The 25,165-nt window shown below is 36.3% G+C and overlaps 1 protein-coding gene across 5 annotated transcripts in view; it reads left to right on the top strand.

Annotated features, from left to right (window-relative positions):
* Positions 1 to 25,165, top strand: part of LOC117425602 (phosphorylase b kinase regulatory subunit beta-like) — a 55,069-nt gene that overhangs the window by 19,792 nt on the left and 10,112 nt on the right. For 4 of the 5 annotated variants that reach the window (XM_034042664.3, XM_034042667.3, XM_034042666.3 and 1 more), the window contains 15 exons: positions 536 to 733; positions 2,907 to 2,964; positions 3,078 to 3,155; positions 4,759 to 4,917; positions 6,333 to 6,427; positions 16,131 to 16,186; positions 16,434 to 16,527; positions 19,256 to 19,339; positions 20,217 to 20,321; positions 20,557 to 20,639; positions 21,453 to 21,543; positions 21,998 to 22,059; positions 22,940 to 23,102; positions 23,659 to 23,740; positions 24,482 to 24,539. In XM_034042664.3, coding sequence (XP_033898555.2) covers positions 536 to 733; positions 2,907 to 2,964; positions 3,078 to 3,155; positions 4,759 to 4,917; positions 6,333 to 6,427; positions 16,131 to 16,186; positions 16,434 to 16,527; positions 19,256 to 19,339; positions 20,217 to 20,321; positions 20,557 to 20,639; positions 21,453 to 21,543; positions 21,998 to 22,059; positions 22,940 to 23,102; positions 23,659 to 23,740; positions 24,482 to 24,539 — 1,466 coding nt within the window. Of the gene's footprint in view, positions 1 to 535; positions 734 to 2,906; positions 2,965 to 3,077; positions 3,156 to 4,758; positions 4,918 to 6,332; positions 6,428 to 16,130; positions 16,187 to 16,433; positions 16,528 to 19,255; positions 19,340 to 20,216; positions 20,322 to 20,556; positions 20,640 to 21,452; positions 21,544 to 21,997; positions 22,060 to 22,939; positions 23,103 to 23,658; positions 23,741 to 24,481; positions 24,540 to 24,935; positions 25,027 to 25,165 lie in introns of all 5 variants that reach the window. The other variant, XM_034042665.3, reaches the window with a different exon arrangement.

The raw sequence follows: 25,165 nt of genomic DNA, 5'->3' as shown, positions 1-25,165 counted from the left end.
TGACAGAAAAGGAATATGGTACAGTAATTATATAGTTTTCATTCTTGTTAATTATTAAAGTACCCCTAGGATTACAATGTAATTATGGCACCACTATCCACTATAGTGAAAACAAAATGGAACACACTAGTCTACTGTGTACCATCAAAAACTTCCTAGGATTAATCATAGGATTAAATTACATTTACATTTAGGGTAGAGTCCTATTAATGTCAAATTCACCTTAAAGTCATGTACTGTATCTATCAAGGGCATTACATTAATTTAGATTCAGACATACTTTGCACTGATCTGTTTACTTGCAGTATTTAACTATCCAGAATTACATAGTGAATGAGTTAAATAATAGACAAAAAATGATGGAATCTGTCTTTGTGTGTAATTAGAACAAAATCCAGGCAGATATAAATAATGAATATGATGATTTTAATAAAATATGAGTCTGTGACTAATTTCCCATAAAGTTAACAAATGATGGGCTGTCGCTAACAATATCCTGCTCATCTTTTTTTCTTTTTTTTTTCTTTTTGTTCAGAACACTGATGCTGCTCTGTTACCGTGTATCAGTTACCCTGCGTTTGCTGTGGACGACGACGCCTTATATAACCAAACCCTGGACAAAATAGTGCGCAAGCTGAAAGGGAAGTACGGATTCAAGCGGTTCCTCAGAGATGGGTACAGAACTGCTCTGGAGGACAAAAACAGGCTGTTCTACAAACCTGCAGAAATTAAGGTATGAGCTTAGCCTGGTGTCACTTATAGGTTGTATATGTGTCTGTATGGTAACTGCACAGAGGATTCCCTGGCCATTCCAGCCAGGTCCTTAATTATTGATCTTCAGCAGCATCCATTAAATAAGAAATTAACTAGAGGAGACAATGTTGCCTAACACTGGCCTAGTAGTGATTCTGCTTGCATTTCATATTAGGCATTTCATGAACTGTACAGGAGGTAACAGGATATAATAAGCTTTTTTTTTTTTTTTTTTTTTTTTCTTCTAGCAAACTGTTTTTACTTCTGCTCAGTACTGAGACGTTAATCATTTCTAGCTGCTGTTGGATACAAAACAAGATTTATTTATTTATCCATCCTTAACCAGGGAAAAAAAAAAAAAAAAAACATTGAGGCCGAGGCTTATTTTACAAGTGCCCTGGCAAGATGACCAGAAACAGATAGCAGTAATTTCACATCCCTAAAAATAACATCACTCTAAAAGACAATCACATTATACATTCAATCTGAGATCAGAAACATTTACACTTCAATAATTCTTGGAACCTACTCATTAAAATAAATGTAATCTTATTCTTTGTTTAGCTGATACATTTGGGTTATTTATCTGATGCACGATCATATCCCAGATACTCTTATCTAGACTATTCCATGCCATAGGGGCCATGCTGATCGGCCAACCCAGGACCTTCTCCAAGGCACTTGATAAATAAGTGCAAGACTAGATCGAAAACGATACTTGGGTATATGTACCTGTAGCAACAAACCTAAATTAACTGGTAGCAAACCTATTAAAGTTTTACACACAAAAAGTACCCAGTGTAATTGCCTTCTAAAATTAAGTGATATCCAGTTTAAAGAAGCCAGTAACTGGCAGTGATGAGTGATGAGAGGAATGTGATTAAAATCAGCTTTTAATATAAATGTTATATAATCTGATACACAAATCATTGGAATGGAAAATAATGTTTAATAGCCCTAACAATATAGTGTTTGAATTAAGGTTTAATGAGACTATTAGCAGCCATAAAAATATAATAGAAATATCTCTTCTAACTTGCTGATTTAATATTGCACCCCTCCAAAAAAACAAAACAGGGGCTCTGGAAGCAGTTCCTATTATGTGTGCCAATGTTTTTTACACTTGAACAGTTACAGTCAAGATCACATTATTTTCTTCAGAATGAGGCAACTCTATCTTATACTTCTGGAAAAAGAGATGCATTAAACAAAATGACTTGCAGTTTACCAACTCATATTAAGGTTTTAAGGTATTATTATTATTATTATTATTATTATTATTATTATTATTATTATTATTATTATTATTATTATTTATTTTTTGGTCAATGCCAGGACTAAGCAGATCAAAGAGACTTATTTCAATTCTAACTCTGCTTTTACTATGGAGATCACACTCCCCCTACAGAGGAGTCACGCAGAGAATTTCTTGTTATTTGAACTCAGCGGTTGATATGGGGGTCATATACACACAGCTTGATTCTGATTGGGAGCATACTTTAGAAGGAAGGCACTCCAGCCGCACACTTTTCACTTAAAATTCCTGTGGTCCTGTGGAGGTAGAAGGAAATCACTGATTCAGCACCTCATCCAGTCCCATCGAATGATTTAAATAGTAATGCAATTCCTTATGTTTCCATAAGCCTCTTAAAAAGAATCAGTTTTTCAAAGCCTGTATTTCAGTTATGTTTTTTTTGGGAGGCGTTGAGGCTTACAAAACTTACTGCCTTTTGTAAGCTTTTTGACAGAGCTCATTGAATTACATTGTTTAAGAAAAGACTATTTTTATTTTCAAGCAGACAATCTGCTTGCAAAATGATTACAATTAAAAAAAAACAAAAAAAAACAAACTTAGATTCAGAAATTTTGTGTTCAATTTATATTCCCCGAGACACAGAGCCCTGTTGTTTATCATTTTGTTGTTTAATTTCACAGCTGACTAAAATCTGATTGCGTGAAGAACATTTTATTTGTGCATTTTATAGTTTCTAGTAGCTGTTGGGTAGATCCATGTAGCAATCTTCCTCAAGTCTGACATCAAGAATGATTGGGCAGTTGTAGACCTGAGATAAATAATATTTATTGTTTTAGATAGTGTTTAGATTTTTCTAAATGAGATCCCTAATATGAATTCCAAACACTTTTTTTTTTAGCTCTTTGATGGAATTGAGTGCGAGTTTCCATTGTTTTACATCTTCATGATGATTGATGGTAAGTCAGATGGTCTGGTGAGTAGTTTAAGAGCGACAGGTCATTTCACAAAAGGAATATGAAAAATTTAATATCGCAACTAAAATGTTTTTTTTTTTTTTTTTTCATTATAGGTGTTTTCAGAGGAAATACTGAACAAGTAAAGGAATATCAGACACTATTGAAACCAGTGCTTTTTCAGTCATATGAAGGTAAGATACATTTGGGTGTAGATTAAATAAAACATTGTATTGACTAGTATCAATCCATCAATCAATCAATCAATCAATCTTTATTTTGATATAGCGCCTGTCACAAAAATTTGCCTCAAAGCACTGAACAAAAGAAAATAAAATAACCCTGTGATCTAAGAGGCCAACTAGGGAAATATGGAGTCGGGAGTTCTTTTAAGTATAGGGGACCATGGTCATGGAGAGCTTTTATGTCAGGAGTGGGATCTTAAAATGAATCCTGAAATGAACAGGAAGCCAGAGCAAATCTGCCCAAACAGGGGTGATATGTTTATATCTCTTGGTTCTTGTTAAAACTCTGGCTGCAGCATTGCACAAGTTGTAATCGTGAAATAGCATAGCTAGAAATACCAGAGAACAGCGCATTGCAGTAATCTATCCATTATGTTATAAAAGCATGCATTAGTCAATCTGCATCAGACTGAGAGAAAATACATCTAAGTTTAGCAATATTTCGTAAATTAAAAAAGTGATATGTTGCTCAAAGGAAAGATCTTGATCGAAAATAACACCTACATTTCTGATTTCAGACTTAAAATTAGAGGGGAAGCCACTAAGAGCTAGGTCAGATAAGTTTATGTTACTTTGGCAATTTAAGGGTCCCAAAAGTGTTGACTCATTTTATCAGAATTTAGCATAAAAAATATTTTCTTGACATCCATTTTTTGATGTCGGACAGACAACTAGTCCGTGCACCTACAGCTAAGTTGTCCCCTGGTTTAAGTGATAAATATAGCTAAGCAATGGAAGTTTACCTCATAATTTTGAGCAATATCCCCCAAGGGCAACATATATAGTGAGAAAAGAATAGGACCAAGAATGGAACCTTGCAGAACACACCAGGTAACTGCAGACATAACGGAGGTGTCTTCCTTAGTTTTGACAAACTGAAATCTATTTGACAAATAAGAACGAAACCAAGACAGGACATTGCCTGACAATCTCACTCGCTTTTCAAGGTGATCAATTAAAATAGAGTCATCAATGGTGTCAAATCTAGTAACATAAGAACTGAGAGTAAACCCATATCAAAGATAGCAATGCATCATTTACAACTTTAACAAGGGCTGTTTCAGTACTCTTTTTTTTTTTTTTTAAAGCACTAATTACAAGACAATGTTCCCCACCCTAAACACAAGATTATCTTGGTAAGCACCCAGTGTGAAACTAAAATTAATATCAGGTTGCCACTATTAAGTCTAGGCACCCATGTCCGCTGAGCCATAAATACTAAGTGGACACTTTTTTATGTTTTAGTTGAGGATTAAGAGAGTGTAAAGGTAGGCTACTTCAGTCTAGATTCCTTACAGTAAATGCTGAATACGTCTACAGGATTATTAAATTGCCTGTTCACAACGAGCTGCTGTCAATGTTGCTAAAGCCTTGTATTCAAGGACGTGACACAGAAAGGCCAGTGGGTGTCACTGTCAGATGCATTATATCTATTTCTGTACAAAATATATAAATACATAAATACAACAACAGCCTCCAGATCTTCTTGCCTGGTGAGACAGTACTTATTTGTTTTATTGCAGTTATTATCTTTTTTTTTATATTTCCATAGGCCATGCTGTTGTACCAAAGTATTACTACGTGCCGGCGGACTTTGTTGAGGCAGAGCAGAAGAACCACGGGAGCCAGAAGCGATTTTCCAGCAACAGCGGCCGTGATGGAAAGCTCTTTCTATGGGGGCAGTCCCTCTACATCATAGCTAAATTGCTGGGTAAATATAAATCTCTCAACAAACATATGGCATGTGTAATACAAAAAGCATTTTTACAAAAAGTGTACACTTTAAGGATAATATGTATGATAATTATGATTCAGGGATATTCCCTGCAATAGAACTAACACCTAAGTGAATGAGGTACTAAAGGCTATATCTTGGGAACAGCTTGTTCGGTTTTAGCTGTTGATGAACCAGTCCATTTTTTATTATTTTATCATACACTGAACTAAATTCATATTTTGTTTTGCGTTGTAAGTGGTAATTAACTATCCTAAACAAATATTTGAAATTACACTACCAATCTCTGATCAAATAATAACAGAATCTTAATTTAAACTTTCAGATACTGTAGTTTCTTCCAAAAAAACCATGACTCTGGAAATGTCCATTAAACCTGTTCAAATGTTAATATTGGTATCATTATCTTGTCAATAACTAACAATGGCAATGAGAATTTTAATAGTGAGAGGGACTGTAACTAGCGTGTAACTGGAAGTACAGACTGCTCTGCCAGAGCCTATTCTCATGCGTGAGCAGTAAATACTCTCTAGTCTGTGGAAGTCTGGAAATTGGCTGTCCCTCTCTTTCTTTACAAAAGGTCAACTCACAGTGCACTGGTATACTGATGTATTGAGAATTCATTCCCAACAGATTTCTTCTCTGGTCTGTACCTTTGCTCTAAACACTTGAAAGTCAATTTCTTCCTTAACCTTATCATAATCATGAAAACGCAGTGCCCCACCCCCCTTTATTAATGCAATGTGTGATCAGTAGATGTCAAAATACAGTTTGACCAGAAATATTTCACTGGTTGTGATTTGTTGGTGTTTCTTTTAGTATTTCTAAATTCAGCACTATTGTGTATTTAGTTATGGGGTTTATTTTTAACAGCATGTATACAATATGTGTGTAAGCTTTCATTTGTAAGATACTTGTATTGAAAATGTAGCAAATCAATTATCACCAGCTATACCCTGTTGAGAAGCCACAGCTGGATTTTTATACAGCAATTTCAGCCCTGTGGAATCAACCTATATTACCCCTGAAAATAAGTGGTTGATGCAATCCAGGTGTATTCCCTGGTACTGTAAAATCCAGCTGTGCCTTATCCCAGCAATGCATATCTTGATCAAATCCAACCCTTTACTGTGATGATTGTGTTTGACATTCTGTATAATCTCTGTTGGGTTTGTTTAAATCTCATAACTTTCAAAAAATACAAAAAAAAAAAAATTTGGCCTGACGTTATCAAACATTATTTGTATTAGTTGCTGGAAAAACTTGTTTGTGTGTGTGTGTGTGTGTGTGTATATATATATATATATATACACACACTATATATATATTTGTTTTTTGTGACTCCACAAAAGCTGACTCCATGTGGTCATGTTGTTCTGGCAAATTTTTAGTTGATGGTCTGATAAGCCCCAGAGACATCGATCCTATACAGCGCTACGTGCCACCGGAGCACCAGCGGAATGTCAGCATGAGGTACTCCAATCAGGTACAGTCCCTTCTTTCGTTTACAGTTAATCAATGAGCTCTGAATGGCTGTTGGCTAACATTTAAATTACCATGGAGGATAATAGCTGTGTAATGCACAGTATATCGCTTGTACTGTATGGTTCATTTGTAACACAAAACACTGAAAAACCTTAAAATTCACCACAAACCAATTCGCCATAATGAGCTCTGTACTGCATCTAATTACTTGCATCTTTTTCTTGTAGCTTGCTTTTAATGGTATGCCATTAAGTGCCTTAGTGAATGTGGTTTTTAAATGTGCGCTTAAATTCACATCCCAAATACATATTTCAGTGTAAAATTAATGATTTAAATGTGTTTAATTTATAACAGAATGTTACAGAAAATATGTTGTGAAGCCTCATGTAGCTCTTCAAAGATTAAATTGTTATACAAGTAAATATTATGTATTGACAGAACAATAATTATGTATCTAACCTGTGTACTCTGTGGTCATTTTTGACATAGTATTAGGCTTGTGATTTAACAAAAGGTGATCCATGTTGTGACATCTGTGGTCTAAATGAATGCTAATCAATCTTGACCCATGGTTCCCTTCAAGAACCCTTGGTTGTAAAATCAACCCTTCGTTTCACAAGATTTATTTTATGTAGCCTTATTTAATAAGTACCTGGTTTCAAACCATTTGCACTATTTTTTTTATCTGGTTCTTTAGCAGACAAATGCATTTAGCTTGAAAGCCCCTCAAGGGTCAATTTTTCACAGTTCTATACCATGCATTTTTCATGTATCTGTTTTTGAAAAGCTTGTTTTTGAAAAGTGAAGATCAAATTGATAGAAGAAACACAGAAGCAGCACCCCCCCCCTTGCTGTGTTTAGAATAGATAGGTAAAGCATAGGACATGGGTACTAACATGCATACAAAGGTCTGTTTAATAAATGGCTTGACATTTTTTTGTTGTGAAACATTTGTTTGTGGTATTGAAAGGTCTTCTTTTTGACAGTTTTATATTTGCATCCACATTATCAAGAGGAATAAACAACAACCCTTTATACAGTTGATGAAGAGTTAAGATTTACAATGCTATTGCTCTGTGTATATAGTACAATCCCTCTAGTAAGGCCACCAAAGGGAGTACAATAGTTTTGATTGAGAGTTGGTTCAAGGCTAAGATTTGTTTTTACTATGATGGGTATAACAGATGTGTTTTTTTTTCTTAAGTGCATAACATGGTTTACCTATGAAAATGTATTCTCACATGCATTGTGTGTATGTGTATTTATTTATTGTGTGAATATATTATATATATGTGTGTGTGTATATATATATATATATATATATATATATATATATATGTGTGTGTGTGTGTATATATATATATATATATATATATATATATATATATATATATATATATATATATATATATGGGTGTGTATATAGTTCCCATATGGCAGTTTTGAATTTTTTGTTTTGCTCATAAAGACACTGCAGATTGAAAATTCCCTGACTGTTGTTGAGATAGCTAGCAGCTTACATTCACCCACACGGCTGCTTTATGATCAGTTTTGTAACTTATCAGAATGTTGAATAGATGCCTACGAGTGTTTGATGTACAAGCCAGTAGACCTAAAAAAACAAAAAAAAAACCCACTTGGAAAATGAATCTGGCTTTCCGCCTTAGTGGTTAAAGCTATATAAAACGATGCTAACAACCATTTGAAAGGTAGTGGTAAACCTTCATGTGAAACTTCCCTCAGAGGGGCTTTGACCTTCACAAGCTGATAACTGAGTTACAGGTGGAGTATAGAGAAACAGCTTGGGTATTGAAATCAGAATTGAGGGGTTCATAGGGTGACTTGTGTTCATTTACAACATTTTGTATAGTTTTTTCATCAGAGTAATTCACTCAAAACTTAAAACGAACTATCCAAATCATTAAACCGATGAAGACGCAATCTCAAAACCGTTGACGTCTATTTTAGTCAAAACCAGTGGCCCTCAAAGTCTTGGCCACATATTTGTGTTTCTCATGATGAGGCATGATCATTTCTCTCTTGTCATTTAGCTCCATGTAACTGCATACTCCAAAATGTGAAATACTGGTAGAAGACTCTTAAAATACAGATACAGAAATGGCACACAATAAGAAAACAAGAGCACAGTAAAATGTAATCATTTTAATTCCCCTGCTAATGATTCAGTATTGTAGTATTCCAAATTATGCCAACTGCTGGCACGGACACAAAATGCACCGCAGACACACATTTGCACAGAGGCACAGCTTTGAGGACAGTTAGTCTAAACAGTGGCTATATACTGTGTATCACCTTCCCAAAAAACATGTTGCATTTAGTGATGTAAATAATATAGGAATGGGAACGGGGTGAAATTAATATCACTAAGTTTTTTTTTTTTTTTTTTTTTTTAAGAAGCTGAAGTACTTTGTACTGCTGGTCAAGTTTTTGATTTTATTTTCTGTTTGTTTTATTGCAACTTTTAAGTGAGAGCAGGCTCAGTATTCTGCTTATAAAAACGAAACGACTAACAAGGCAGGTCCTAATCAGTAGGACGGCTTTACTGGTTTAATATTCTGATGACATTTTAAGTTTTTCATTGCGTTCCACATAGCTTTTAGAATAGGCTTAATGAGAGGATCAAGGTCCAAGATCAGTGCTCTTAACATGCACATTCTGAAGTACCTGATTGGAATCCTAATACTTTTAGGTGCATATGCGTTTACTATGAAATGTCAGGGCTGATGGTGATGATGATATCTTTCCAGATAGGGTACTGATTGAATTACAGGTAACTGTTATTGAATTGTCTTTCTTTTTAGCTGTTCTTTTTGTAAAGCTCTTTGGTACTGCTTCAGCCGTGAAAGGTGCTACATAAGTCCAAGATTAATGATGTTGATTGCTGTCGATGTATTTAGAAGTGTTATTTTAACGTGACCTAGGGGAAAGTTTTATGTTATTGAAATAACTATGTTACATACACGTGGGGTTACCTACACTGTTGATCTGTCTCCAAACTGATTTAGGGTAATCCTATCTTAATTATGTTTACTAGGAATTGGAGCAAAATTGGAGTACAGTCTCACTGTCAATACATTCCCATGGTCGGGTTTGATACCAAAGTGATTATAGTGCTTTTATATGCTTTTTTTTCCCTCAAGCCTTGGTTTTATTTGTCTTTGCCAGTAATCAATTCAGTGTTTTATCTCCTAAAACGTATCTAATTTGTGTAAATCCTTGACCAGATAAAGGGTTATCAAACAGGATTACGCTGTGTGTCAGCCTGGTAGGAATCAACAGGACAGGCTCATTTTATCTGAGTCCTTTCATCCTTCAGAGCTAATATATAACATGTCTCTTTATAGATACGTCTGCATACTTCAGCTACAAGTATTAATAGAGATTGAAAATAAACTGTCATCTAATAAAAGTGGAGAAGGAATAGTTAATATGTTTTGTTTGTTTCTGTGTCATCTCCAAGTACTTGTTCCAAAAATGTTTTTTGGACTGGCTTCCATTAGTGGGGCAGTTCATGTTCTGATTAGAGCATGACTGTATGTCACAAGCATTTTGCTGCCACCAACGCACATTAGCAGTCTGTGATTGTGGTGAAAGAGGATTAATAGAGGATTGAAAATAGCAAGGCTAGGTATTTCCCATATGAAAGACACCCACATGATGGTTATGATGAGGTTATATAATGCACGTGGGAAGACTGCTGCCCTATACAGACTGTACTTAGGGTAGTGGAGAGAGTGCAATGAAAATCTTGAAGTGCAGCACAAAAACCAGGACCAATTAAGTGAAGATAGATTTAGGACAGCTGGTAGGAGACAATTCTTCACGCAGAGTTGTGAAGGTATTAAGTGAGTTACCTAGCACTGTTGTTAACGCTAAATCTCTAGGGTCCTTTTAAGAACCAACTTGACAACGTTTTGAGATCAATCAACTTCTAGGGACTTGACACACATAGGGTCTAAATGGCCTCTTAGTAAACAAAAAATTGCCCGATACTCTTTCAGTCTAGCACGTCCTACAGATGTCACACAAGGACAGTCAGACTGAGGACTCCACTTTCCAGAAGCCATCTACTCCAATCTCCTTCTCAGTGAATTTCTCCCATAGTATTTTTCTTTAGCCATTTTGTCATGCTGCTTACAGTGACCTTTCAAATCAATTTAGAACAGAAGCAGTATACAGTTCTCTGCTCAGTGAATTCAGATTGCTTTGTCAGGCACAATAAGATATGACATCTGGGGGAGAGGTTCAGCAGGCACATCCAGTAGTTAGATTACAAGTCAGCTAGGCCCCTAGTGGGTTTCTCTTTGCAATATGACCTGCACAAATCAAGGTTGGGATTAAATAAGCATATTCTTGAAATTGTGGTTCCTTAAGGATGGCATTGAGACACATGGGAAAGGCAAGATCCCAAACAAAATCATTTCCTTGTATGTTGTAACTGGTTAGGCTCTGATAAAAACAAGTTGTTTAATAACGTCTTGTCAGGGGACCTTTCATAAACATTCAGCAGAGACGGGTTTCTTATGGAAATGCACAATAACATGGAACATAGCACCAAAGTTTCCCCAAGTGGGCCACTATTGAAATATTTGTTTTCTTTTGCAGTATGTCTTGCTAATTTCTCTCTCGTACCACACAGAGGAAGTTTATTGTTTTAATATTGATGAAGCCTATTCCAAATCTGCACTGCTTGTAGATTTTGAATCATTCTAGTCATTTTTTTTTTCTGTCAGCTTACACAACCCTCAAATGTTATGTGATTCCTAAATGATTTATTTTACAGAGCAGGAAATATGTGTTACAAAATTATGTAACAAGCTTAGGCTGTTCTGATTCTTTATATTTTAGAGCTTTGAAGGCTAATTTAATATCTATGTGATTTTGCAATAACCTAAACACTTCTTTATCTTCATTTTTTATAATACTGTTCAGGATGATACAGTATATTCATTTTCACTTTCCTTTGCCCAACATATGTACCACTACTAATGGCAAGAATTCAGGACACTGATAATATCAGTAGCATGGATAAGCCTTCAGTGATACTGTCTTGGATCTTGTCAGAATTCTAAAGCTAAGCAGAGTTTGGTCTTGTGAGCACTTGGATAAGCGATACAAGGGTTTCTAAATGCTGTAAGAAGGATATAGTTTGTGGATCATCAGAATTTAACCGGTGCGTCAGAATGTCTGATTGCACTACCAAAATCTAATTCAGAGGTTAGGGATTTGCTGGTAAGATTTTCTAAAGCTTTGTATGAATTTAAAGATGGCTTATCAATCATCAATAAAGGTTAATTAGATGGTTCATCCATATGTGATAGCCTAAAAAGTCTGAATTCACTATGCTACAGCAACTGATGTATAAATGAGGGTTGTTCATGTGTAAAAAATGGTAAATTATAAGCACTGCAATGTAGAGATCATGGGACATAGATACACACTATAGCATTGTCAAGACACATATTTTCATAAAAATGTAAATCACTGGAACAAGGTCTGGACTGTCTTTATCTTTATTTATATATAGCACCTTTCATAGCGGACCACCATCACAAAGCGCTTTATAGAGGTAGGCTGTGAACTGTGCATTATATGTAGAGTCACTTATAATAGGACATTGATTTAACATATCATCCGCAGGATGGAGCACAAGGAGGTTAAGTGACTTGCTCAGTGTCACACAGTGAGTCAGTCAGTGGCAGAGGTGGGATTTGAACTGGTGACCTTCTGGTTACAAGCCCTGGACCACACTGCCTCCTGTAAGGATATAAAGAACCTCCCAGTACTGACCTGAAGCAACAACTAAATAATCCTTGATCACATGTCCCAATTACAAGTTTTTAAAAGTGGTCAAAGGTTTTGGACCAAGGACATGTTGTGATATTGTGGAGCTAGATTCTCAAAGCCCTTTACTCCAAAAAGGTGCACCCTGTGTATAATACATGTGACGAAGCAGTCTGGGGTTATATCCCTTGTATATTCTGCACCTATTCTATAACACTTAACTGTTGAAATTATCAATCCATAAATGTCCAGGTTATATTCAGATAATTACAGTAGACAATAGACATTAGCAATTGTAAAAGGGAGGAATACAAATTGATTTAAATCAACAGTCTGGGACTCCTGACAAAGCTTATCTGTGGATGGGCATTATTTTGTTGAGCAACTATTGAGCAGTTCTCTTTCTGAAGATACAAGCCATTTCGCATGTGAATTGCCTGTGTAAGTAGAAATATAGTATTACAGCATAGAAAATGTGTTTGCTGGCATATGCATAATGACATTTTGTGGTGTTTTGAGATGACAGTGGCATAAAACCTTTAATAGTATTTCTCTGGAGAGGGGAAGAATGGCTTAAGATTGTACCTTGAAATCAGTTAGTTTACCAAATGGAAGCAAATGCATGACACTGCATCGTTTTTTTTTTCCATATTACCTATTTTAAGAATACTTGGTTACAAAAATGACAGTGCCTGTTTATTTATTTATTTGCTGTAGGCTGCGCAGGAACACTGCAGCCCTATACAGTATGGCCCAGATATTTGAAAGGTTTGCACACCGCACAGAGGGTTTTGCGCGTCACAATTTGCCGTTATGCGTGAATGCGCAAAATGTGCAATATTCAAAACTTCTTTTTGCGTGCCACAATCCGTTTTGCGCTGTGCACAAATATAATGTATGCATAGCGCAATTTGGCGGGAGTGGCCGACAATTTGCGAGATCCTGCCATGTTCGAAATTATGCGGCAAGCACAAAACCAGTTTTGCAAGGCACAAAATAACAATTTAAGCACATCACTCCAACACTCACTCACCCAATCACTGAAGTGAAATGCAGGAGCTTTCCGAGGTACAACAACAATGGAAAACACCCAGCGATCATACAAGGTTCCTTCCACATCTATATAATGATTATATTCAAAAGAACGATTGTGATAGCAGCATCGCTAGTGTTAATACATGTTTAAAAAATAAACAGGGAAGCTGCAATCATGATCGTTCTTTCGGACAGAAAGAAAACAAATCACTTTCTCAAGCACGCTTGCTGAAAGTATAACTCCCAAAACAGAATCAGGAGTACAGCACGGTATCATAGACCGAGCCGGCAGATACTAAACAACTACCTTTATAGTGCAGGAACACTTTACTTTAATAGACACATACAGTAATATATCAACCCTAGATTGATCAAGCAACAGTTTGCACCTCCTTACCTTGCATTCACATACATTTCAATATTAAAGACACTGCTTATACAGTAGTAGGCTAGGCTACTGATTACTGTATTGGTAAATTTTGTCTGTGTTTTGAATGTAAAGTTAATGTACGAAATGTGCTCCTTTCTTTTTTCACTGCCCGTTCAGCACGTTTTATTTAAGTTGAATTAATTTAATTAATTGCCCCCCAGGTCTGTCAAGCAAGTTAAATATTAGAAAAGGTAACATGTACTCATATTTGTGTGACACCTGTCAAAATTATGGAGACAGAAGTAGAGAAATCGTAAACTGACTTCCCAGCAAACAGCACAGCATAGATACATCTGTTTGAATTCTGTAGAATCTGTGGTGGCCCTTTAAACATTTCGCTTATTAGCCATGCTAATGCCTGTGATAATGATAAACATTATATACAAATGTATCCAGTTAGCAAGTCGCTACAATATCTTTTTTTTATTTAAGTTATATTATTATTTATTTATTTCTTGGCAAACGCCCTTATCCAGGGCGACTTACAATCGTAAGCAAATACATTTCAAGTGTTACAATACAAGTAATACAATAAGAGCAAGAAATACAATAACTTTTGTTCAAGCAAAGTACAAGTGTGACAAACCACAATTCAATAATACAGCAGATAATAGTGATAGTTACAACAGGACATGATTAAATAGTGATAGTTACATCAGGATATGATTAGATACAAAGTACTACAGGTTAAACACTTGGCAGATTACAGTATTCTGAAGTACAGGATTAAATGCAGTAAAATAGGGGGCAGATAAGAGCAAAATAAAGCACATTTACATGAAGGGTGATAGTGTCCCAGGATACAAACAGAGGAGTTCTACAGGTGCTGTTTGAAGAGGTGAGTCTTAAGGAGGCGCTGGAATGTGGTCAGGGACTGGGCAGTCCTGACATCTGTAGGAATGTGTTGAATAGCCTAACACTATCCTGTGGTCCATTGTTTCATTTCTCCATTTAGTAGGTTATTTATATATTTGTGGGGGTGGGCATGCAACTTCAGGGGTGCCAATGCTACCGATGTGTGTTGAGCTTTGATTCTGCATTCCATGGGGAGGTTACATTTGTGTGTAGACTAATCCAAGGAATATTGGTATGTACTGTACACCTTTGATAGCTGCTTGGCAGGGTATTGTTAACAGTCCATTTTCGCGTAGTATTCCAATTCTCCGCATTCATGCCCAAAACTGCAGTCTCCAGAGTACTTTGCGTTCCATCTGCTTCTGTTGGCTTTCCTCCATACTCCATAATGTTGAACACAGTAAATAGGGTGCCAGTTAACGATAAATACATGATGAGAAGTTATTTCCATTTATAGGATTTCATTTATCACCCAGAACTTCAGAACACTCAGTCAAAATCAAGGTCAACCATATAAGAAACTGAGTTAAGTAGACAAGCGTTTTTGGCAAGTAAAGTACGATTGTGTGCTTTCTCATAAGCTGTATCAGTTATCTCACTTTAATTAAGCCATGAAAATTCTGCCTTTCGGTGACAGTGCTTTCAAGACATTTTGCAGTGTGCAAAAATATTTCTCAGAATTGTGTCTAAGTTGACCATTTGCCCATTTACTGTAAATTAGTCAAACCAAAGCATCAGAAACGTCATTTTCAGACACTCTAAGCCATGCATCATTTTAATTTTCTTTGCCTTTTTCTTCAGTCCATTTAACTTAATCAATTAACATTTGGTTCCTTACATAGTGTTTTCTAATAAAACTATGCAAGTCATGTAGAAAATCTATTACATTGCAAAATGGCAAACCACAGTAACGGGTGTGTTATCGATTTTTACTTTAAGAAAGAAATATTGGTTTGTATATCATCCTGACATTTTAACTTGAAAGAATGAATTTTATAGTACAGTTGTTTTTTATGCATATGTAATGTCTGTGTTGTTTCTGTACACATATAGTGTACAATAAAAAAAAAAAAAAGTTTATTAAATGATGTGATGATAATAACAGATGAGCAACCATCAAAATTGGATCGCAAAAATTCATGGATTCTCATTTTTGTATACAAATACATTATATAATAAAACCTTTCTGTTTCCTTTTCTCTTATTTTAACACTTTTCAGTTATCTAGAGGATGTCCGTTACTGTAGATTAGTCTTGTTCTTAATCAGCCATGGCAGCATACCTCAAATCATGCAAACTGTCAGCAACAGAAAGGCCCCTCAGGTTCTTGTTTAGATTTATAGCTCTCAATTCCATGCTGTGCTGTTATCCTGTCTGTGCAGTTTGTCTGATTAATAGGTAGTTAAGAGCTGTCAGTGAAGGAATTAGATATGCTGTATATCTCTACCTTTTAATGAACTGCTGAAAGGGGGGTTTAATTCTGTCATTGTTTTCCTGCGCCAGTTAATGCAAATCTTGCAATTGTGCTAACAAGAACTGAAGACCAGATGCTAACCCAGCCTGGTTCTGTGTTTTTCAGGGACCTCTTGAAAACGATGTGGTGATTCACGTGGCCCTGATTGCAGAGAGCCAGCGGTATGTGGTGAATGAACAATTCGACTGTCTGCTGGACATCCTTACACTTCTCAGTGTTGTTATGCACCTTTCTTGCATGCAGTAGCCAGCAGAAGGATGTCATGTTACTGGAACCTGATGCTGGATGTTACAGTATCTGTGATGTGGTGGTGTTGAAATTGAATAACATATTCATACATCCATAAATACATGCTTGCAGTATATTTTATTAAAGCTGACACTGAATCACTTATGTTTTGATTTACAGACTGCAAGTTTTCCTGAACACCTACGGTATACAGACACAAACCCCTCAGCAGGTAGAACCCATACAAATATGGCCACAGCAGGAGCTTGTCAAGGTAATTTAGTAGGCTGTTCATAGCCCCACCATACTGTTTTCCAACTACCCTTGGTGCATATTATTCTGTACTTAATCAGAGAGGTACCATCCAGTGGTCTGAAGGCTCAACTTGATGTGGTTTGGTCCAGTTAACTGACCAGTTTTAACTGCTAGGGTTTATAACTCTATGACAGTATCTGTTATAGTTTGGATAGTCAAACTAATTTACCTCCCCATTCCGCACAGCTCCAAGTCAATTTGAGTTCATTTTGAAGCTGAATCGAATGGCTATGTGTCTGTAGCTGTCTTATATACTGTAGGTATTTATACAGCAATATGTGCAATACATGCCCAGATGTGTGTGTTTGCCATTCTAATGGTATTTCTACAGCAATCCCTTTAAAGACCATCAAATGAACCTCTAACCTTTTCATTTAAACAAATGAAGTGAAAATCAAATATCTCTACAGTGTGCATTGACTGCAATTGTGCAGCCATGTCTTTAACTTAATCCCTCACATTGCCACTGTTGCTATGTTATGGTCAAGGGGCTATTTACTGTAGATTTAATTTGATTGTGAATGCAATTCATTTTGCATGGACTAGTTGACTTTTTCTTTTTAACAATTTTCTTTTAAATCCGTTTTCATCGTGCACATTGAATTAGTCACGTAGTTGTTTTTCTCTCAGATCTGCTGCTCTTTCTGTTTTCTGAAAGACGAAACTATGGGTTACAGGGCTCCATCTAGTACTAATGATAAAGATAGTACAAAAACAACAACTATTGTTCTTTCTTTTAATACATTGTTGTACAGTATTGGGTAGTGCTGATTTAAAACAGCATCAAACCCATGCCAGCTGGGTCCTCAATTAAATATAGAAAATAACATGACCATTCTTTCGAATATGCAGTCATTCTGACTAATTCAACTTAATTTTTAATAGCTATACACAGTAGTAATTGTGGCAAGTGGGGTGAAAGACATTTGTTCAACAAACAGTTTTTCCCCCACATCCTTTTTTTTTTTTTTCAAATAATTTAGGTTTTCGATGTTTTAGCTAACCTTGCTATTTCTTTAGGGGTCAATGTATTCTCTGGTTACAATGTGTGGGTGCCTTTGAGCCTGGAAGCTATTGTATTCTGAGTGGCAAGTGAAGTAGTACTATACACATCTGTGGTGTAAAACACTATTCCGCCTACTCACTGTGCATTTAAATGATAATGTAACCAGCATTGTTTTTTATATAAGAAATAATAAATACAACTTTTTTATTGTAAAAATATGTTTATTAACCAAACTGTATTTATACCTTCAACCGTGGTATCAATACTTTGCATGCCTACTGTTTCACTAAGTCTAGATCAACCAAAGGCTTCTCTTACTGTCTCTTCCCAGTCATTTTAGTTACTGCATCTTCCAAGTCTCTCTAGTTACTGTCTCTTCCCAGTCTTTCTTGTATCATTACGGGTAAGTATGAACACCATGGGCGACAGCTTAAAAAAGGAACAGAACAGACTTCTCTGTGCCCTGACTATTAATGATGGATGAATAAATGGAGACTAAAGGGCTCCAGTCACCCTGCATTGCAGTTTAATACCGTAGTAATGGGGAATGTCTGATATGTTAGGGGTGGGTCAGATAACCAGCCCCCAAAACTAAAAACAAAACAAAACCCTGACATTAGTTGATTTTATAGATAAAAAAATACAGCAATGTCATCTTTAACCATCTTTTTTTATCTGTCAACGAAAGAATTATAAAACCTTAGAAAAAGCATAAAGGCCCCAGGCTTGGAATGGTTTGATCACTTTACCAGTGTGTGACAGGGTAGCATCACAGCCCGAGATGTTACTGGCAGGGAGAGAGACTCAGAGACAAGAAAGCTATTGTGCACGTTTAATAAACAAGGACAGTGAACACTAAACAAAACACATTAACAAATAAAATGTACGATGGCCAAAACAAAAGGTCTACCCAAAAACTAAACAGGACAGCAACACATAGCAACACGCACCTTCACCAACACTGACATTAAAGTTATATTGAGCTGACTCCATTTCACAATTTAACTCTTGGAAAAGCGTTGATTGTGAAACAAGATCACTTTTGTTTTTTCTCCTACATCTGATCAGAATATCAATATCTTTTTTTTATTTATCCAACCGGAGGGTCCAGTATCCCAGACAAAAGAATCAATTCTTTGAACTTCAAAACAGATCTGACTTAAAGAGCAAAAAATATCAATGCACAATGCAAAATGAATGACCCTTTTCATCTACTACTAAATGTTGGAGAAATATGGAACGTCTCATATTGATTATTTTTTAAAAAATATTATAACTAAAAATGTAAGTTATTCCTTCAAGTTATAAGAATCTACTGGTTGCTGTTTTGTCATCGGTGGCAGGTTTGGCCTTTATACTATGAGCATTTGCTTTTCATGTTTACTGCTTTTGAAATGTTAGCTTGTAGGCTGAAACTGTAGTCACTGTGTGTGGGTGTGTGGAGAAAACATGTGGAAATGTGACTGGGGCCATAACTGAATGACTAATGGGTAATGAGGCTCCAGCCACAGGTGTATAGAAGGGGAATCACAGGTGTTAAGAGGTTAAAGGGACATTGAGTGACCAAAAATAAACATGTAAATGAAGAGCCCTAATAATAAGATACAAATATTGTTAAATTATTTGTAGTTAATTCAGATGTTTTCCTGCCAAAATCATTAGTGCATTAAACATTTTCCAGGCTTATCGTCACCTGGCAGTAAACCAGAAGCTGGAATTGTCCGGACGACCAGAGAGACCTGTTGGGTGTATTGGGACATCTAAGGTAAGATCAGTTGTATTTACTGTACTGTATCTCATTAACATCTTTGCAACTTCAACTTATTTCCCATAGTTTTAAAGCAACACACAACATATACTGAAGTTGTAAAGTACATTGACTGACTTTGAACTTTGGTTTTACTATCAAGTGTAGCAGTAGTAACTTACTAAGAAGGTATTTCTTTGGTTTTCAGGACATTAACACTTTCAAACACTCTTGGATGCTAATAAAGCAAGAACAGTCAGGGCAATGCTTTTAGATTCACATCATCCCAAAACCATTTTAAAGGACTTGATCAGAGACCAAGGGACCTTTTTCCAAGTTAATCATTTGTTTTTCTGTTCAAATGTCAGGAAGAAGAGCCTGTCAAAAAACAACTCTGCTGTTACTGTGTGTGTGTGTGTGTGTGTGTTCTCTATTACAACTCTGCTGTTACTGTGTGTGTGTGTGTGTGTGTTCTCTATTACAACTCTGCTGTTACTGTGTGTGTGTGTGTGTGTTCTCTATTACAACTCTGCTGTTACTGTGTGTGTGTGTGTGTTCTGTATTACAACTCTGCTGTTACTGTGTGTGTGTGTGTGTGTGTGTGTTCTCTATTACAACTCTGCTGTTACTGTGTGTGTGTGTGTGTGTTCTCTATTACAACTCTGCTGTTACTGTGTGTGTGTGTGTGTGTGTTCTCTGTTACAACTCTGCTATTACTCTGTGTGTGTGTTCTCTAGTACAACTCTGCTGTTACTCTGTGTGTGTGTGTGTTCTCTATCTGAAAACATTTTTTTGGTTTTATTTCCTGTATTGCAGATGTATATCTCTTTCTCTTGGAGTAATTTATCTTGCTTTGCTGACCCAGGTAACATTTTGTCTTTTCTGCCCTTTAAAGATCTATCGAATCCTAGGAAAGACTGTGGTTTGCTACCCAATCGTCTTTGATTTAAGTGACTTCTACATGTCCCAGGATGTCATGTTGCTGATTGATGATATCAAGGTAAACTCGACATAAAATGCACGCCATTATTTCTTTTATTGTCAAAAATCTGGTGATGCCTGTGCTAAAGTTATATAGGCCATTAAACACTGCACTCTTTTTGAAAAAATGATCCGGCAACACAGTATGCTCAAGTGAACTGGAATTCAGAGATCAAACTCCTACCTTGTTTCCTGACCTGATAAATTAATCTTGCCTTTCGGATGTGCTGGTACAATTTTTTTTTTCTCTGCAGAATGCATTGCAGTTTATCAAGCAGTATTGGAAAATGCATGGGCGCCCTCTTTTCCTTGTGCTTATTCGAGAAGACAATATAAGGTAAAGGCTGTTAGCCTGAGATGGCCTCATCTGTTAGAATTATTATGGTTGTTTTAAATATATTTCCACATATAGAATGCATTACCATTTTATGTTTTGGAACAACTTTTAACTACCTATCCTACATATTATTATGTATCTTAAGTCTGACCCACTATCAAGGAAGTAGAACTGAGAGTATAAGATCCTCCACTGTTTATTATAGCTACACTTGTCCTTGAGCCAGGAAAGAAAATTAGTGTGGGCCAATTTTAAGACAACCTTAATAAATACAACCCCTACTACAGTTCACAATAACATTGTCATGAAAATGATTCTAACGCTAATGGAAGGTATGGATTGTTGTTTATTTTGTTAAGTACACCTCTAAGGGTAACTCCCTTAATCATTGAGGGAGCAAGAACCTTGAGACCTGCCCTGGACACTAATAACAGTGATCCCGGGTAGATCACATGACTTGCTTCCCACCCAGGAATACAGCCCTTTAAGATTCTGTACTCAAATAGCTTGTTTAGTATGTTCTCTTGAGCCGTAGTTTACATTCTGTCCTTTCAATGAATATTTTTAAAGGGTAATATAAGCCCTCCAGGCATGGATATGTTTGCTTATATTATGCAATTGGAAAATAACACAAAAAAGCAAGTATCTAATACAATCGAATAAGAAGTACAGTATTTCAGTTAAGGCTTTTATTGGTCATTACAAGCTGAAAAGTGAAGATTCACATAGAGACATCAACAAGGCTTCATTCATACTCCTGTTTCTAACTGATTTGTTCTGTACAACAATTGTGTTCATATTTAAAACATTTAGGGGCAGTCGATTCAATCCAGTCTTAGACATGCTGGCTTCCTTCAAGCAAGGAAATGTGGGGGGAGTCAAGGTTCATGTGGACAGACTGCAGGTACTTCTTATCCTGCAAATTATGTATAATTTAGTCCATTTGTTTATCTGTTTACAGACAAGATTTATGACGATGATTATTACTATTATTATTATCATTGTGGAATATGAATTTATATATTAAAGGTTAGTGTACACTTGAGCATTTTTACTTCCATCAAACAAAACAGACTCTTGATTTTCATTCTTTCTCCTTGTACTGTATATGCTGTCTGAATATAAAACAGCATTTTTTTATCTTTATTTCTTTTTTTTTTAAATACCTTGATGTGTAAGGCCACTACTGATCTTTCAAATTACTATCCATTTGTATGGAAATAATGTTTTATTTGATTTTATTTAATGGGATAAAAAATGAGCTGACATTACCGATCAGGGGAATAGCCGCGTGAAATACAATTGCACTTTCTATTTGAGTTCCTGCAATTGATCTGGCTCTTCTGTGAATCTTTCAGACTTTGATATCTGGAGCAGTGGTGGAGCAGTTAGACTTTCTACGAGTTAACGAATCAGAAGAGTAAGTCATACATGTAGAAAATAACTTTTCTGCTCCAGAGTGGCGCATCTGGTAAAGGTACTCTGAGTGGCGCGCAGGATGCGTCCTGTAGCCTGGAGGTCGCCAGTTCGAGTCCAGGCTATTCTATTGCCGACCGTAAACGGGAGCTCCCAGGGGGCGGCGCACAATTGGCCAAGTGCCGCCCGGGAGGGGGGGTGGGGCACTTCGGTCGTCCAGGGTGTCCTCGGCTCACAGCACACCAGCGACCCCTGTAGTCTGGTCGGGCGCCTGCAGGCTTGCCTATAAGCTGCCCAGAGCTGCATTGTCCTCCGACGCTGTAGCTCTGAGGTGGCTGCACAGTGAGTCTGTAGTGTGAAAAAAAAGCAGTTGGCTGAAGGCACACGTTTCGGAGGACAGTGTGTGCTCGTCTTCGTCGCTCCCGAGTCAGCGCGGCGGTGGTAGCAGTGAGCTGAGCCTACAAATAATTGGATATGCCAAACTGGGAGAAAATAATGAAATAATTGTCTATTACTAAATTTTAAAAAATAAATAAATAACTTTTCTATTGACACATTCTCATTTTTTTTCCATGTGTTAAACAAAAATTTTCCTGCTTTGCATCCATTTTGTAATGTAACCTTTAATAACTTAACTCTTCCGTATGTCGTATTATGAGATTTGATAAATATGAAAAGATAATATTTAAAGATTGCGCTCTCATTAATAAATAATTTTAAAGTAGGAACAATTACCTAGTTTATTAAAGGTGAGTCAACTTCCATAGTAAATATTTTTGATCAAGACTTGTAGGCAAAATTCTCATCATATCGAGCCTGTCCTTTTGAGAAAGTGTGCTTGGTTAAGAAGGGAGTATTTTTATGTATTTCATTTTTTTCCCCAGACTACCAGAGTTTAAGAGTTTTGAGGAGCTGAAACTACCCAAGCACTCAAAGGTAAAGCGACAGACCAGCACCCCCAATGCATCTGACCTGGAGCAGCAGCCTGAAATCAATATCAATGACTGGAAGCAAACACCCACATTCGAGATCCTTCAAAAACTTGATGTAAGTCAATTGTGTGAAAGCAAATGGTTCCAATTCTGCCCCTACAAATAATCCAAATTGGACTTGATTGTAATGACACTTACTATTTCCAGCATGTGCTGCAAGGTAGATGGGGGAAGGGGGGTGGCATGATAAAGAGATACCCCAGCGTGCCACTGAACAAGAGCTCATGTACAACTCATTGTAAATTACACTGAGCATCAGGAGAGCTGTCATAATCTGAGCTGTATTGTATTTATTTAAATCACACCAAGGCTAAATACACTGTTTAAAGCAACATCATATGTTTCCTGCTCTTACATGGTAACCACTGTGCGATTTCATGGAAATGGCATTGTAAACAATATTTTGTTACCTAATGTAATTACACTGCAACACCATGCCACAGGCCATTTCCATGTAGTTTCACATAGATTACGCCAATATATACAATAAGAGCAGAAACCATTGATAGGTTACCCAGTTATTTACCATTGTTATTTATGCCCTCTAATCTAAAGTGCTACTTTCATTTGTAACCACCATTGTGTTGCTTACCAGTTTCTTCTGTTTCCAGGACTGCAGCTGCCTTGCAAGCCAAGCTCTCCTTGCCAATATACTATTGAAAAGGGAAGGCCCTGATTTCTATACTAAAGAAGGTATTGAAGTTTAAAAAGTAATTACATTATAAACTCCATATACATTCAAAAAGTCAATGGTTGATTTTTCAGGCTCGGCACTAAGAACACAATAACAACAGAAGCACAAAGATATATAGTTTTTTTCAAACCTTGTTGATCATATTTACAAGTAAGTTAAGTGCTATGCGAAATCAATAATCATGATTAAATAAACCATGAGTCATTCATGCATTTTATCACTGGCTACAATCCCGAACCGTGGATACTGAGAAGCGTTCGTATTTGGTATTGGATATATATATTTAATTTCCATAAGCTACATTTGCTGCAGATGATAACAATAGAATAATTAAAAAATAATAAAATGTGTTTTTATAAAAAGACTAAAATATTTTAAAAATAATCCTTGACTTTACACAAGTAAGTAAGTAGAAGATTCAGGAAGGAGAACCCACCCACTAATCAACACGTCATATCCAAGCGCCATAAAGCCATGCTGTCTTTGGGTGCTAGACTACATGATGTCATCATGTCGGCCAGCAAAAATATGAATCATCCCATTGTCCAAAATATATGAATAACACTGAAATGTGCGCAACAGTTGTATTGGGCATGCTGAGCATGAAATTAGGAATATGTTGTTGGATCAAAAACATGCTGTCGGATCACCTATTTAAAAGTGAACCATTTCAAGTACCATTTTGTTTGTACCATACATAATAAGTGAAAGAACATTCAGTATTACTATTTCTCTTCAAGGCACTGTCATGGATCTGCTGGAGAAAATTTACAGAAGAGCTGGAACCAGAAAACTTTGGTCAGCATCCTTTACATTATTTATTTCAAACCTATTTCAATTTCTTAAAATGCATGAAGTGGTATATTTAAGTACGGTAACAGTGCGGGAGGTAATTCTGAAATGACTGCATGCATAAAGAGAAAGTTTGTCTAAATATTTTAATAAAAAGCCATTGTGAGGTCACTGTTAACACTGATGAAGCTAGTATAAGGTTAGCAGCACCATAATTAAAATGTAATCTTAGGGTTATTTTCTTTTTTTTTCATCGGTCCCTATCCCATATTGTTATATTATCAAAAATCTCAAAAATGTACGTTTACAACTTTCTCCCTTGTTTGTTTGTTTGTTTGTTTGTTTGTTTGTTTGTTTGTTTGTGTAACTTTTCCCTTGTAAATACCGGGAACAAAACTCTAGGTTGGTTGTGCGTTACACTGCTGCGTTAACAAAGAAGCTTGCCTCCTCTATAGCTCCACATATTACTACTTTGGTTGTACATGGCAAGCAGGTAATGTACTGGGTTCTTGAAACGTTACTGCATGTGACTCAGAAAGCTTGGCTAGCACTGCTCAGTCATGCAATTATTAAAGCTTCCAAATAAGTGCTTTTCAATAGGATCGCTTACTAACTAATCAGAACTTTGGTTA

This window comes from Acipenser ruthenus, chromosome 20 (genome assembly GCF_902713425.1).
Source record: "Acipenser ruthenus chromosome 20, fAciRut3.2 maternal haplotype, whole genome shotgun sequence".
Classification (NCBI taxonomy): Eukaryota; Metazoa; Chordata; class Actinopteri; order Acipenseriformes; family Acipenseridae; genus Acipenser; species Acipenser ruthenus.
Note: the sequence above shows the minus strand (reverse complement) of the source record. Positions and strands in the feature narration are given on the sequence as shown.